Source organism: Urocampus carinirostris, chromosome 10, assembly GCF_059441175.1.
Source record: "Urocampus carinirostris isolate Australia breed hairy pipefish chromosome 10, RoL_Ucar_1.0, whole genome shotgun sequence".
Lineage (NCBI taxonomy): Eukaryota > Metazoa > Chordata > Actinopteri > Syngnathiformes > Syngnathidae > Urocampus > Urocampus carinirostris.
Genome location: NC_142358.1, coordinates 922962 through 935323, shown reverse-complemented (window position 1 = coordinate 935323; position 12362 = coordinate 922962). Strand labels below are relative to the sequence as shown.

The window sequence follows — 12362 nt, the reverse complement described above, 5'->3', positions numbered from 1 at the left end:
TATTGCCCATTTCATAATATCTCTGGTTCATAAAACTCAAAGCCCCTTCTGCCTTATTTGTCAAAAGTTCATCTAATTTGCCTCTGGTTGTTTTTAATACCTGTAATCTGGATTCATTTGGTGTTTTTTATGTTGTTATTCTAGTTCCTTATTCTTATCCTCCAATTCCTTTTGATTCTTTAATCGGGTTCGTTTCAGTCGGGAAGATATTTCAATTATTTTCCCCCTTATTACAGCTTTCCCTCCCTCCCATAATATTGATGAGAAACCTCACCGTTGTCATTGATTTGAAAATATTCCATTATACACTGTTTTATTTCCTGTACTACGTTTTTATCTGAGAGGAGAGATACGATCATCCTCCAATACCTAAAATTTGGTTCATTGTCTAAACTTAATTTTAAAGTAATTAGAGCATGGTCACTTATAGTAATATTCTTTATACCACACTCCACTACTGTATATGCATATGTTGTCTTGAAATGTAAAAGAAATCAATTCTTGAATACTCATTTTGTCACTTTTTTTTTTTTGTCAACTCAATTTCCTGCGTCTTAACTCTGAAAAGACTGAAATGTTAGTTATTGGTCCATCTAAGTCCCGTGACTTATTCTCTAAAACTGCTGTGAACATCGACAATTGCCACATCACACAGAGCGACTCACTTAAAAATGTAGGTGTAATTTTTGACCCCGATCTGTCCTTTCAAACACATGTGAAGAAAATTACTAGAACCGCTTTCTTCCATCTCCGTAACATTGCTAAAATTCGTCCTATACTTTCTCAGTCGGATGCGGAAATCATAATTCACGCGTTTGTTACCTCCCATCTCGATTACTGAAATGCACTACTTTCCGGTCTTCCGATGACCAGACTCAAGAGTCTTCAGCTGGTACAAAATGCTGCAGCGAGGCTTTTAACTAGGACAAAAAAGTACGATCACATCACCCCAATTTTGGCTAACCTGCATTGGCTCCCTGTTAGCCTAAGATGCGATTTTAAGGTTCTCCTATTACTATACAAAATCATACATGGACTTTCCCCCTCATATCTTTCAGATCTGATTTCCCCCTATGTCCCGGCCCGAAGCCTTCGTTCTCCTGGTGATCCCAAGAGCCAAGAAGTGTTCCGCTGGTTCGAGAGCATTCTCCATCCTGGCACCGGTGTTGTGGAATGCTCTTCCCCCTGAGATCAGATCTGCAACCTCAGTGGAAATGTTTAAATCTAAGCTTAAAACTCACTTCTACTCTATAGCATACGAATAACCTAAACTTCTTATATGTAATAACTTGTGAAGCCCTTTGAGACTATTTGTGATTAAGGGCTATACAAATAAAAATGACTTGAATAGCCGCCATGAGGGTTTGAATAGAAAGTATAGTCTTTAGTTTGGGGATTCTTCTCTCTCCATGGATCTATCAATCCCGATTCTTTAGTTATGTTATTCAACATCCTCGACCTCTTTGTATTTGTTCCATGTACTGATGGATACTTGTCCACTTTCCCATTTTTTACAGTGTTAAAATCACCTCCTATATGTAACATTCCCTTCGCACAATTGGTTATTACTTTTGCTAATACTTGAAAAAATGTCCCCTTTTCCTCAATTGGTGCATAAACATTCATTATTGATATTTCCCTACCGGCCATTGACAATATAATCATTATACAGTACATCGCCCCAGATTGTCCTTCACTTCTTTTTCGACTTTGAACGCCACCCCTTTTCCAAGTAAAATTGCTACTCCCCTTCTTTTACCATAAAAAGCGGAAAACACCTGGTTAACCCATTCTCTTCTTAGCTTCTTATGTTCAATCTCTGTCAAATGTGTCTCTTGTAATAAGGCTACTGAGCTTTGCAATATCATGAGTTGATTCAATATCTTCTTTCTCTTGATGGGGTGGTTTAGCCCATGTACATTATATGAAACAATATTTAGATTGCTCATGTTTTATATTGAGTCCCACTGATTTTTGAAGCATCAAAAACAATACATTAACTACTAAACCCTCCATTGACAAAACAAACCAACTAACTAGCAAACATACTAACAAGCACACATAATACCCCACCAAAAAGGAAAAAAACACATCCAAAAAACAAAAACACATGTCTTCCAAGAGTAATCGGAGAGTTGTGGCTACCCTTTTTTACATTTGTCCATAATTATAACTAACTAAATATTTTAGTGTAGCTCTATATACAAAAAAACAAAATATTGTTTAAATTTAAAGATAATAAATTTACCTACTTCTAACTTATTGAATACTTAATAGAAAGGGTAGAAATGGTCCTTACTCCTTCACCCCAAATCAGAATTTAGCTTTGTTTTGCTCCATGAGAGCTTGTAAGTCACCTTCTGTGATGTGGGTGTTCCTTCGCCTTCCTCTCGTTCCGGTCACTGTCGTCCAAATGTTCTTTGACAACATCTTTTGAAATGTCTCCGTGTTGTCTTCTTCCACTTCAATCCCCATTTCTTTTAGCAATGGTGCTGCCTCCTTCAGTGTATAAAATGTTTTTATTCCTGAGTTCAAAAACATCTTCAGCTGGGCGGGATATGGGGATTGTGCCTTTACGTTTTTCTCCTTTAGCTTTTTGATGATGTCCCTTTGTTTCCTCTTTTTTTGAATTTCCGTGGTGTAGTCTTGGTTGAAGTAAACGGTCTTGCCTTTGTACGTTGTCCTCTGTTTCCATGCTTCTTTCATCACAGATTATTTCACTCTGTAGTCAGTGAAACATACGATAATTGCCCGTGGTGGTGCTGTACCTTGAGACTTGTTCACCAGTGAGCAGTGTGCCCTCTCAATGCGCAAATCCATATGTCCCGTTGTCGGAATGTTCGACTTAACGAAGTTTGTTATGAAGCCGATTGTGTCTTTCCTCTCGGCACCCTTCGGAATGCCATGTATTCGAATGTTGTTGCGTCGTGATCTTGACTCCAAGTCCTCTCACTTTGTTGCTTGTTTGGTGGCTTGTTGGAGCAGGAAAGGTGTGCAACGCTCTAGTCGTGTCGTTCGCTCTTCCGTGTTAGCATGTAGCTTCTCCATGCGTTCCACCCTCCGCTCCAGCAACACAGTCCGCTCCAAAAGCTCTTCGGTGTTTTTTTCAAGTCTTGCCATGGCAATCTTGTTCTCGCTGGCTGCTTCGGTATTTTCTTGCCTTAATTTACGGATCTCATCGAAGATGGCCAAGTCGCGTCCGTCGTCGACCGATGACATTCCTTCTGCTTCCTCGATCTTTTTCTTCTTGGCGCCATTTTCCTCAACAAGTCTCCCCTTCTTGACCATGTTTTGTTGAAGTGTTTTTCTTTGATATAAGTTACAAATTGTACCCTTTCTGTCTTTCTCCTAGTAGATATTACGTTAGTCTTTAGTGGTTTTTGCCAGAGCTACTTCCCTTGCTGCCCTTTACCTCATAGCACCACCGGAAGTCCCTCCCGAGAGGATTCCTTGATGATGTTTTCTACTCTGCTGAGCTAGCGAGAGCAGGCAATCTCTTCCTAATTGGGCAAAAAGCAACCAACAATTCTCTGGGCTGGTTGATGACCCTCTGAAATTTTCCTGTCCGCTGCCATGCACCCAGCATACCACACGTGATGCAGTGTGCCAGAATGTTCTCCACTAGGGCTCTGTAGAAGGACACCAGCAGCTGCTGTTCCAGATTATTTTTCCTGAGCACTGTTAAGTAATGGAGCCGTTGCTGGGCCTTCCCTACCACAGCTCTGGTCTTTGCAGACCAGGAGAGGTCGTCGGAGATGTGCACACTCGGGAATTCGATAGTGTGTAGTCTTTCTACATAGTCTCAACAAGTCTGGGTCCTTGCTTTTCCGCCTCAAGTCCAGTATGACTTCTTTTGTTGTTGTGGTGTTTAATACGAGGTTGTTTTTCGAACACCACGTTGTTAGTGACTCCACCTCATCCCTGTACGCCGCCTCGTCCCCTTTAGAGATGAGGCTGACCATGGTAGTGTCATCGTCGAACTTAACAATTTGTGTTTGTGAGGTGAGTCGGTGAACAGTTGGAGGTGCAGAGGGTGAAAAGCAGGGGGCTCAGTACACATCCTTGGGGGGAGCCGGTGCTCAGTGTTGGGGTGGGAGAGACATGGTGGCAGAGTTTCACGGACTGTAGGCGATTTAAAAAGAAGTCCATTATCCAGTAGCAGATGGAGGAAGAGAGTCTTAGGTAAGAATGTTTCTCCACCAAGATCTCTGGGATAATGGTAATGAAGGCTGAGCTGAAGTCCAGGAGAAGCATCCTGACATAGCTCCCCCGGTGCTCCAGGTGGCTCAGCGCGGTGTGAAGTGTGGTGTTTATGGTGTCATCAGTGGAGCGGTTTGCCCTGTAAGCAAACTGATGGGGTCCAGTGTGGGTGGTAGGTAGTCCTTGATGTGCTGGGACACCAACCTCTCACAGCACTTCATGATCACAGGCGTAAGTGTAACAGGCCTGTAATTGTTGACGCTTTCCACTGCTGACTTCTTTGGAATGGGAATGATGGTGGAGGTTTTGAAGCAGGGTGGGATGGTAGTCTGTCACAGGGAGTGGTTAAAGAGGGTGGTGAAGACCCCAGCCTGCTGTTCAGCACAGTCCCTGAGTACCCTCCCTGGTACTCCATCTGGACCAGCTGCCTTCCTGGGGTTTATGGTTCTCAGCACACGTCTTACTTCATGCTCCTGAAGTGTCAGTGTGCTGCTGCTGGTTGTTGGTTGGTGTAGTGTGGCTGCTGGTGGCCTTCCAGCTTCAAAGTAGGCAAAGAACTGGTTAAGATCCGCAGCTAGTGAAGAGTCAGCCCCAACAGTCGCCAGATTGTTGCCTCTGTAGTTTGTGATGTGTTGTAGACCCTGCAACCTCCTCCTCGAGTCATTTCCAGCAAAGTGGTCCTCTATCCTCCTCGTGTAGGCTGCCTTTGCATCCTTAACACCTCTCTTCAGGTCAACCCTGGCTGTGCTGTAAAAAGCACCGTCTCCAGACCTGCAGGTGGTGTTGCAGTGTTTAAAGAGGGTGGACACTTAGCTGGACATCCTGGGTTTTTGGTTTGGGTAGACCATGATTTTTTTTTTTTATCTACGGTGACGTTGTCCATACAGTGTCTAATGTAAGATGGTACAGTATCAGTGTACTCCTGGAGGTCATAGTGTTCAAATACCCAGCAAGTCCGGTGAAAACAGTCCTGCAGCTGAGAGTGCTCCCTCACGGCATGCTTGTATTGTTCTTGTTTCAGTCTTTGTTTTCCTCTGGAGGGGGGTTTATGAGGGGGTGAGTAACAGACAGATATGGTTGGATCCATCTAGGTGGGGGAGGGGGTGGCTCAGTACGCATGTTTCATGTTACTGTAAACCTGGTCCAGTGTTTTGTCCCCCCCTGGTTTTACAGTCCACGTATCAAATGAATTTGGGGTTTCTGGCTGGGGTTTGAAGATGTTTTGATTATCTACAAATTAATAGAACTTGCTTTGCATTTGAAAACCCAAATGTCACCTATATTTCTAAAGGTTCCTGACTCCATGTAAAAGTAGTCTAGTGCCATCCATTAAAAAAAAAAAAAAAAAAAACGCGACATATCTTGGTAAAATCAATGTCACTTTTTTTCTTTTGTAATTTATTCTACTGTTTTACTGTCTGGAAATAAAACTTTGTATTATGTGATGCAAAAAAATTATTTTAGTTTATTATTTTAATTTTTGCATTCTTCCTGACTCTGCAGTCAACGAAAGAAGATCAGCCGACATGGCATTCTCCTCTCGTTTTTCCTTCTGGGAGCAAAAGGGAAGTCACAGACTTACGTGACCAAGCATGGTGTTTATATCTACTAATACACTATTCTTCGTGGCTTTTGTAAGATACTCAGAAATTATTGGAATGTGTGCACATTTTGTTCACTAATTGTAAAGTATTTTGGTAGTGCACAAACAACAAAGGGCATCTGTAATTACTGTTGTCATGGTTCTTTTCAGAAACACAATACAGTACATGAAAACCATCAGCTTGTGTGGCGCATTTTTGCAGAAACTCTCAACACTGACTAAACCCATTTGGCAAAAACTTTTCTTTTTGGTTTAACACTTTGGGGCCTAAAGTGTCTAGTGCGAAACATTTTTTTCTTCCTAACTTTTTATTTCTTATAATTTGACAGAGGGTTGGGTCACCCACCGTATAGCAATGCGAACAAAAAATATACAATTCCCATAAATAACAAAAGAAACAACAACAAAAAGATAATAAAATAAATAAAAATTGAGGTGTTTAGACATCAAGTAAAAATTGTGTGATAGGCTTCCATCTTTTCTCAATTTGATCTAGCTTCATTTGAAGTCTTGCACTGATTTTTTTTCCACAATGTAATTTTGCTTTAATTTGTCTCTCCATTGTTTTATGTCAGGTGGTTGTGGTTTCAGCCAGGAAACATTGATACTTTTTTTGCTACATATAAGTATAACCCTGAATACATATTTATGTTGACCAGTCAATAACTCTTCTGGCAAAATTCTCAATACATAGGTCAGTGGGTCCAACCGCAACTCCCAACCAATAATTAATTTTATTTCTGTCTGAAAACTTCTCCAGAAATGTAATATCACAGGGCAACTCTGGAAAATATGCGTGAAATACCCTATCCTCTCACAGTTCCGCCAACATAAATTAGATGTATTCTCATATTTTGAAGTGATAGAGGGTGTATAGAAGTATTGCATTTTGGATTTCCATTCAAACTCCCTCCATGTCGTACTGCTGGTTATTTTGTTTCCCTCTTTCAGAGTTTTCTCCCAATCGTCTTCTTTTATCACTACATTAGTTTCTTGTTCCTATTTTTCCTTAACATCCAGCCCATCATTACTGAGATCCATTTGCAGAGCTTTATACAATTTTGGGATAACCCTCTTTATTGATCGTCCCTTTGAGTATTATATTAGCAATTTCTCAACTTTTTTTTGACTTCTTGCATATTTTCCCCCATTCATAATGTTTCTGGAGGTAATGTCTTAGTTGCAAATATTTATAAAAATCCTTTTTAGACAGGTCAAGTTCTTTTTAAAGTTGTTTAAAAGATTTTAATTCCTGTCCTTCAAGCACTTATATTAAACACTTAACAGAAAGGGAAGAAACGTTTATTACTCCTTCACCCCAAATTAGAACTTGGCTTTGTTTTACTCCATGAGAGCCTGCAGGTCTTCTTCTGTGGTGGGGGTGTTTGTTCGCTTTCCTCTCCATCCAGTTACTGTGGTCCAGTTGTTTTTCGCCATTATCCTCTGTAGTGTCTCCGTAAGGTCTTCTTCCACGTCTATCCCCATTTCTTTCAACAATGGTGCTGCATCCATCAGCGTGAAAAATGTCTTTATTCCTGATCCCAAAAATATCTCCAGCTGGGGTATGGGGACTGTGCCTTCACATTTTTCTACTTCAACTTTTTTATGATGCCCCTCACTTGTTTCCTCTTCTTTCGAATTTCCGTGGTGTAGTCTTGATTGAAGTAAACTGCCCTGCCTTCATAAGTTGTCTTCTGTTTCCATGCTTCCTTCATCACAAATTTTACTCTGTAGTCCAAGAACCGCACGATAATTGCTTGTGGTGGTGCCATTTTACCTTGAGGCTTGGCCACCAGTGTGCAGTGTTCCCTCTCAATACGAATGTCCATGTGCCCCGTTGTTGGCATGTTCGACTTGATGAAGCCTGTTATAAGGCTAACAGTATCGTTCCATGTATTCAAATGTTGTTGGGTCTGGTTCTTGACTACAAATCCTCACACTTGGTGGCTATTTTGACAGTTTGCTGGAGCAGGAAGGCTGTGGAGCGCTCCAATTGCGCCATTCAGCATTCCGTGTTTGCGTTTCGATCCTTATACGCTCCACTTTTTGCTACAGCTATACCGTCCTTTTGATGTTTTTCTCAAGTTGTGCCATTGTAATCTTGTTCTCACTGGCTACTTCGGCGTGCTCTTGCTTTAAATTACGTAGCACTTCGAGTATGGCCGGCACAGTTCCCTCGGCTCCCTCAGTCTTTTTCTCTTTTGCGCCAGTTTCCTTTCTTGACCATATTTTTTAAAATGTTTTTCTTCCACAAAATGACCCCTTTCTGTCGTTTTCCTAAGTTATTTCGTTAGTCTGTCATGGCTCTTGCCAGAGCGACTTTCTTTGCTGCCTTCTACCACATGGCGCCACTGGAAGTCTGGGACCTATCGCGACAGGATTTTAAAAATTATTATTATACAATGTAAAACCATATACAGACGCTGCCCTACTTACGAACGAGATGGGTTCCGGACGATCGTTCGCAATTGGAATTTGTAAGTTGCTTTAGTGCTATACTGTATTTTGTATCTTTAAGGCTTGTATGGGTAACCTGTATTGGTTTGTACTAAAAAAATAAACATTTCATAAAATAATGTGCTCTATAAAAATAAAGTTAAGTTTAACTTACTTTTAGAAGATGAGCTTCAACAGTTCGGCGGCTTCCTCCTTCGTGGTAAAAAGTGGCAGAAAAAAAGCGATCCAAACATTTGGTCAACAGCATCAAGCTTCCATATTTCACTTTTGTTTCAAATGAAACTTTCTGCCTCTACTTTACACCAACCATATTGAATGGATGCACAAGATATAGAACAATAAAAATGTCAAAGCTCTTAGTGCACACGAACTTGGAAAAGGAAGTGAATTTCTTCTTTGGGTGGATGCTTTCACAGCGCCACCACATGCTGGCAGCGCCGGGAAGAAGCACTACAGTATCGTCCTGGACTCGGAAAAAGGTGCACACTAAACAAAATCAAAATTATAGCAATGTCCAGACATCCCAAAATTTTAGTATCTACCGTTTTTCATAAGTCGAATGGTCGTAAGTAGGGGAGCGTCTGCAATAAGAAAAGACAATTATGAAAAGGCTTACCTAAATGCCTAACAGACGTGTGCCTATAAAAATAATATATTGTCATCATTATTTGTGACATTGATATTTGCTGGGAGGGGTTAATAATATAAAAGGAGCTCTTTTCGTAGAACCAAGCACCTTATAGTGATTTAATAGAATTATTTTACCTCGTCTGTCTTCATAAGCTAAAAGTAGTTTTTCAAATATTTTCATCAGTGCCCTTGGACTAAATTTGATGCAGTTTTACCCAATGGGCGACCTTTAACAATCATACAGAGGAAGCTCAAAAGCGACTAATGAGGATCTTCAGCACCCCTGAAAATGTTCCAACTGGCCTTTGGCTTTTTGTGAAGTGTTCTGTTTCTCGTGTTTGCATTGAAGTGTGTAGTACAGTATTGTATTCAGGGTTCGTATGGGTGCTTGATACCCTTGAAAATATTTGAATTTTAAGTTCTGTTTTCAAGGTCAGGAAATGTTTGAATTTAGGGTGAGCTGCTTGAAAATGCTAGAAATATCTTGGCAATCTGACTCTATGTATAGACAATGCAATAAATGAAGAATTGTAAAAAAAAAGTATGTGAAAATGATGCCAATACGCCTGCTCTAATGGCTTGTCATTATGGCGTTGTCATGTAAAGCGTCACCGAAGTGTGCACCAAAGAGGACAGCTATACTTAGAAAACTGGCTTTTTGGGCTTGGCTCACTGAGAAGAGTCGACTCCCAATTATTCTTTTTTTCAAAGATAGAATTTCAATATTTAAAAAACAATAGACACAAAAGTATTTAGTAATAAGTAATCGCATGGTTTGCTGGGATCCCTAAAATAAAACATGAAATATTAATACAAATATTCCCAGATCTACAAAATAAGTTGTAAAGTAAATACAATTTTAGAAAGTAAAGACATTTTGACAGTAAAAAAACAAACACAAAATCTCTGAAAATGCAAAACGATAAATTAAAAAAAATGTAAACTCTTCAGTGCTATAAATACATGATAAAATGCAAAAAGATTTTTATACAATTCTATTATAACCAATTTTGAAACAGATACTCTGAAAAAACATGCGAAAAATATAATTTTAAATAAATAAGATCAGTAGTCTCTGGTAATACAAAAGATCAAATGCACTCTGCTTTAGAGCCATTAATATTATTAAATGAGTCCAAATTTGGCTATTTTTTCTGCTATTTATACTTAGTTCTTTCTTTTTGTCGTCCTTTTTAAACTCCATTATTACACAACACCTATAGAGACCTTTCCATGTTTGCAAACAAGTGTGACGTAGCCTTGCTGCGCAAGCATTGTTGCAGAATTCATGTCAGTTTATAGCAGCCCAATGACAGAAAAATATCGTAGATCAAAGATAGGAACAGCTCAAAACAGCACAAAGTATGTGCTAGCAGCAATAAGACGACTTTATTTTAGTCATCGAGTCAATAAAATAAAGAAATGTTCTTTCGATTGGTGCTGGGTTTCTTCCTTTGTAGGTACTGGAAAGATTGAAGATTGGCCTTGAATGTGCTTTAAACGTACTTGAATTTTGCAATGCAAAAGTGGACGAACCCTTATACTAAAGCATGTTGCACGCAACTGTCATAAGTAAGGAAATGCTGTTGTTTTGCTTGTGGTTTGGCATCACATCACTGAAATTTGCTGCTTAACCTGCTATGGAACTTGTTGTTGGCATGGCTAATATAAAACACAGGGGAAATCAAGTAAAGCTTTTAACCCCTGTCTGCAAAATGTTCACCTTGTCTTTGCAAATTGAACAAGATCAGGAAAAAATATGTAAACATCCATCCATTATCTGCACCGCTTATCCTCAATAGGGTCATGGGGGTGGGGGCAGTGGGAAGGAGACACCCTGAACTGGTTGCCAGGCAGTCGCACAGAGACGGACAACTCATTTACATCTAGGGACAATTTGAACTGGCCAATTAACCTGACATGCATGTTTTTGGTGATATGGGATGAAACCGGAGTGCCCGGAGGAAACCCACGCAGGCACGAGGAACACATGCAACCTCCACACGGGAGGCTGCATTAGCTGGACTTGAACCCTGAACCTCTGCACCATGGGGCTGCGCACTAACCACCCTGCACAAACATTAATCGGATCACACTTATTTGTAAAGCACCTATTATGCAATAAAGTAAAATATTTAGTGTACAATAAGACAATAAAATCCCATAATTTATCCCCACCCGAAAAAACCCAAAACACGTAATAGACAAACACACACAATAAAAAAAAAGTAATAGAATTAAAAAATGATTATGGCACAGTCTAACAATGTGAATAAAGGGACCTGAGGACTACTGCTTACCCCCACTGATAGGGATGGCTGCAGATTGCCTCAGGATTTAACCCGATAAACCACACGCTACCAGTGTGGGACCCCAAATGAAAACACAGAAATATGAAAACATATACATAAGATCAACTGCAGAAAAAAGCGTAAACGTGTTGTAGTCACCTGTTTTGCATGCTGAGTGTAATGTTTACAAACCGCGTATCGATCAGTAAGCCTGCTGAGCCAAAAGGAGACACATTGTGAAAGACCAACATTTCAATTTTATTTGTAGAATTATTTCTGCATGCTCAAGCATCTCAGATGAAATTAACAAAAACATCAATTGTAGAAATATAAGACTTGTTAGACACTACGACTATATAGCATTGGACATTGACAGAGAATGAGACATTTTAAGACTTTGGGACCTGTTTGAGATATCATTCATAATATGTCCCCCTTGCTCATCTTTCAATTGTAACATTTTTAGTTTTGTCAGTATCTTTTTGTGGCTTATTGGTGTGATGTTGATTATAAATACGACCGTGAGGAGGGTGAACTTGCGCTAGGGCCAATTCTTCCCCCCTTCCCCTGTCTTGCCCGCACTCACATTCCCTACCAAACTACGGTAGGGTGAGATTCATGCAAGAAGAAAACATTATCAGAGATGTTTGACAGCGATTAATCCCGATGTGTGCATGTGCTGCAATTGCAACATGCTCGCCATGCCCACATCTCCCTGGCATTACCCTACTGGGGATACATGCCGTGCTAAGGTGCGGATTTAATGTTTTCACACTTCATACTTTATCTACAAGTGTGCTGTGAGACCTAGTCTATTGTGCCGCAGGAAATTGACGAATAACTGTGATCCATATTGGGTGAAAAAGGATTGCACTTTTTTTCTTTTTACATACTAATTATCTGCTCGTGAGTTTGTGCAGTATATTTAATAACTTATTTTGTTTTACAAAGCTGTTCAAGATTGCACTACAAAAAAAATTCAGATAGACCAAAGCACTGGAAATATTTATTGCAGAATGACACTGGGCTGATTTCAAGTTTTCTAGTCTTCTTAAGTTATACCTTGCTCAATTATTGGTTATTTGTCTTCTAGGTAAAGAGTGAGGAGCAGATAGCAGCAGAGCAGGCTTGGTACAGCTCTGAGAAGGTCTGGCTGGTCCATAAGGACGGTTTTTCATTGG

General features: G+C 40.1%; 1 protein-coding gene across 4 annotated transcripts in view; it reads left to right on the top strand.

The window, feature by feature from the left end:
• Positions 1-12362, top strand: part of myo18ab (myosin XVIIIA b) — a 297356-nt gene that overhangs the window by 23987 nt on the left and 261007 nt on the right. For all 4 annotated transcript variants that reach the window (XM_088345491.1, XM_088345490.1, XM_088345488.1 and 1 more), the window contains exon 4: positions 12275-12362. In XM_088345491.1, the coding sequence (XP_088201617.1) occupies positions 12275-12362 (88 nt within the window). The remainder of the gene's footprint in view (positions 1-12274) is intronic.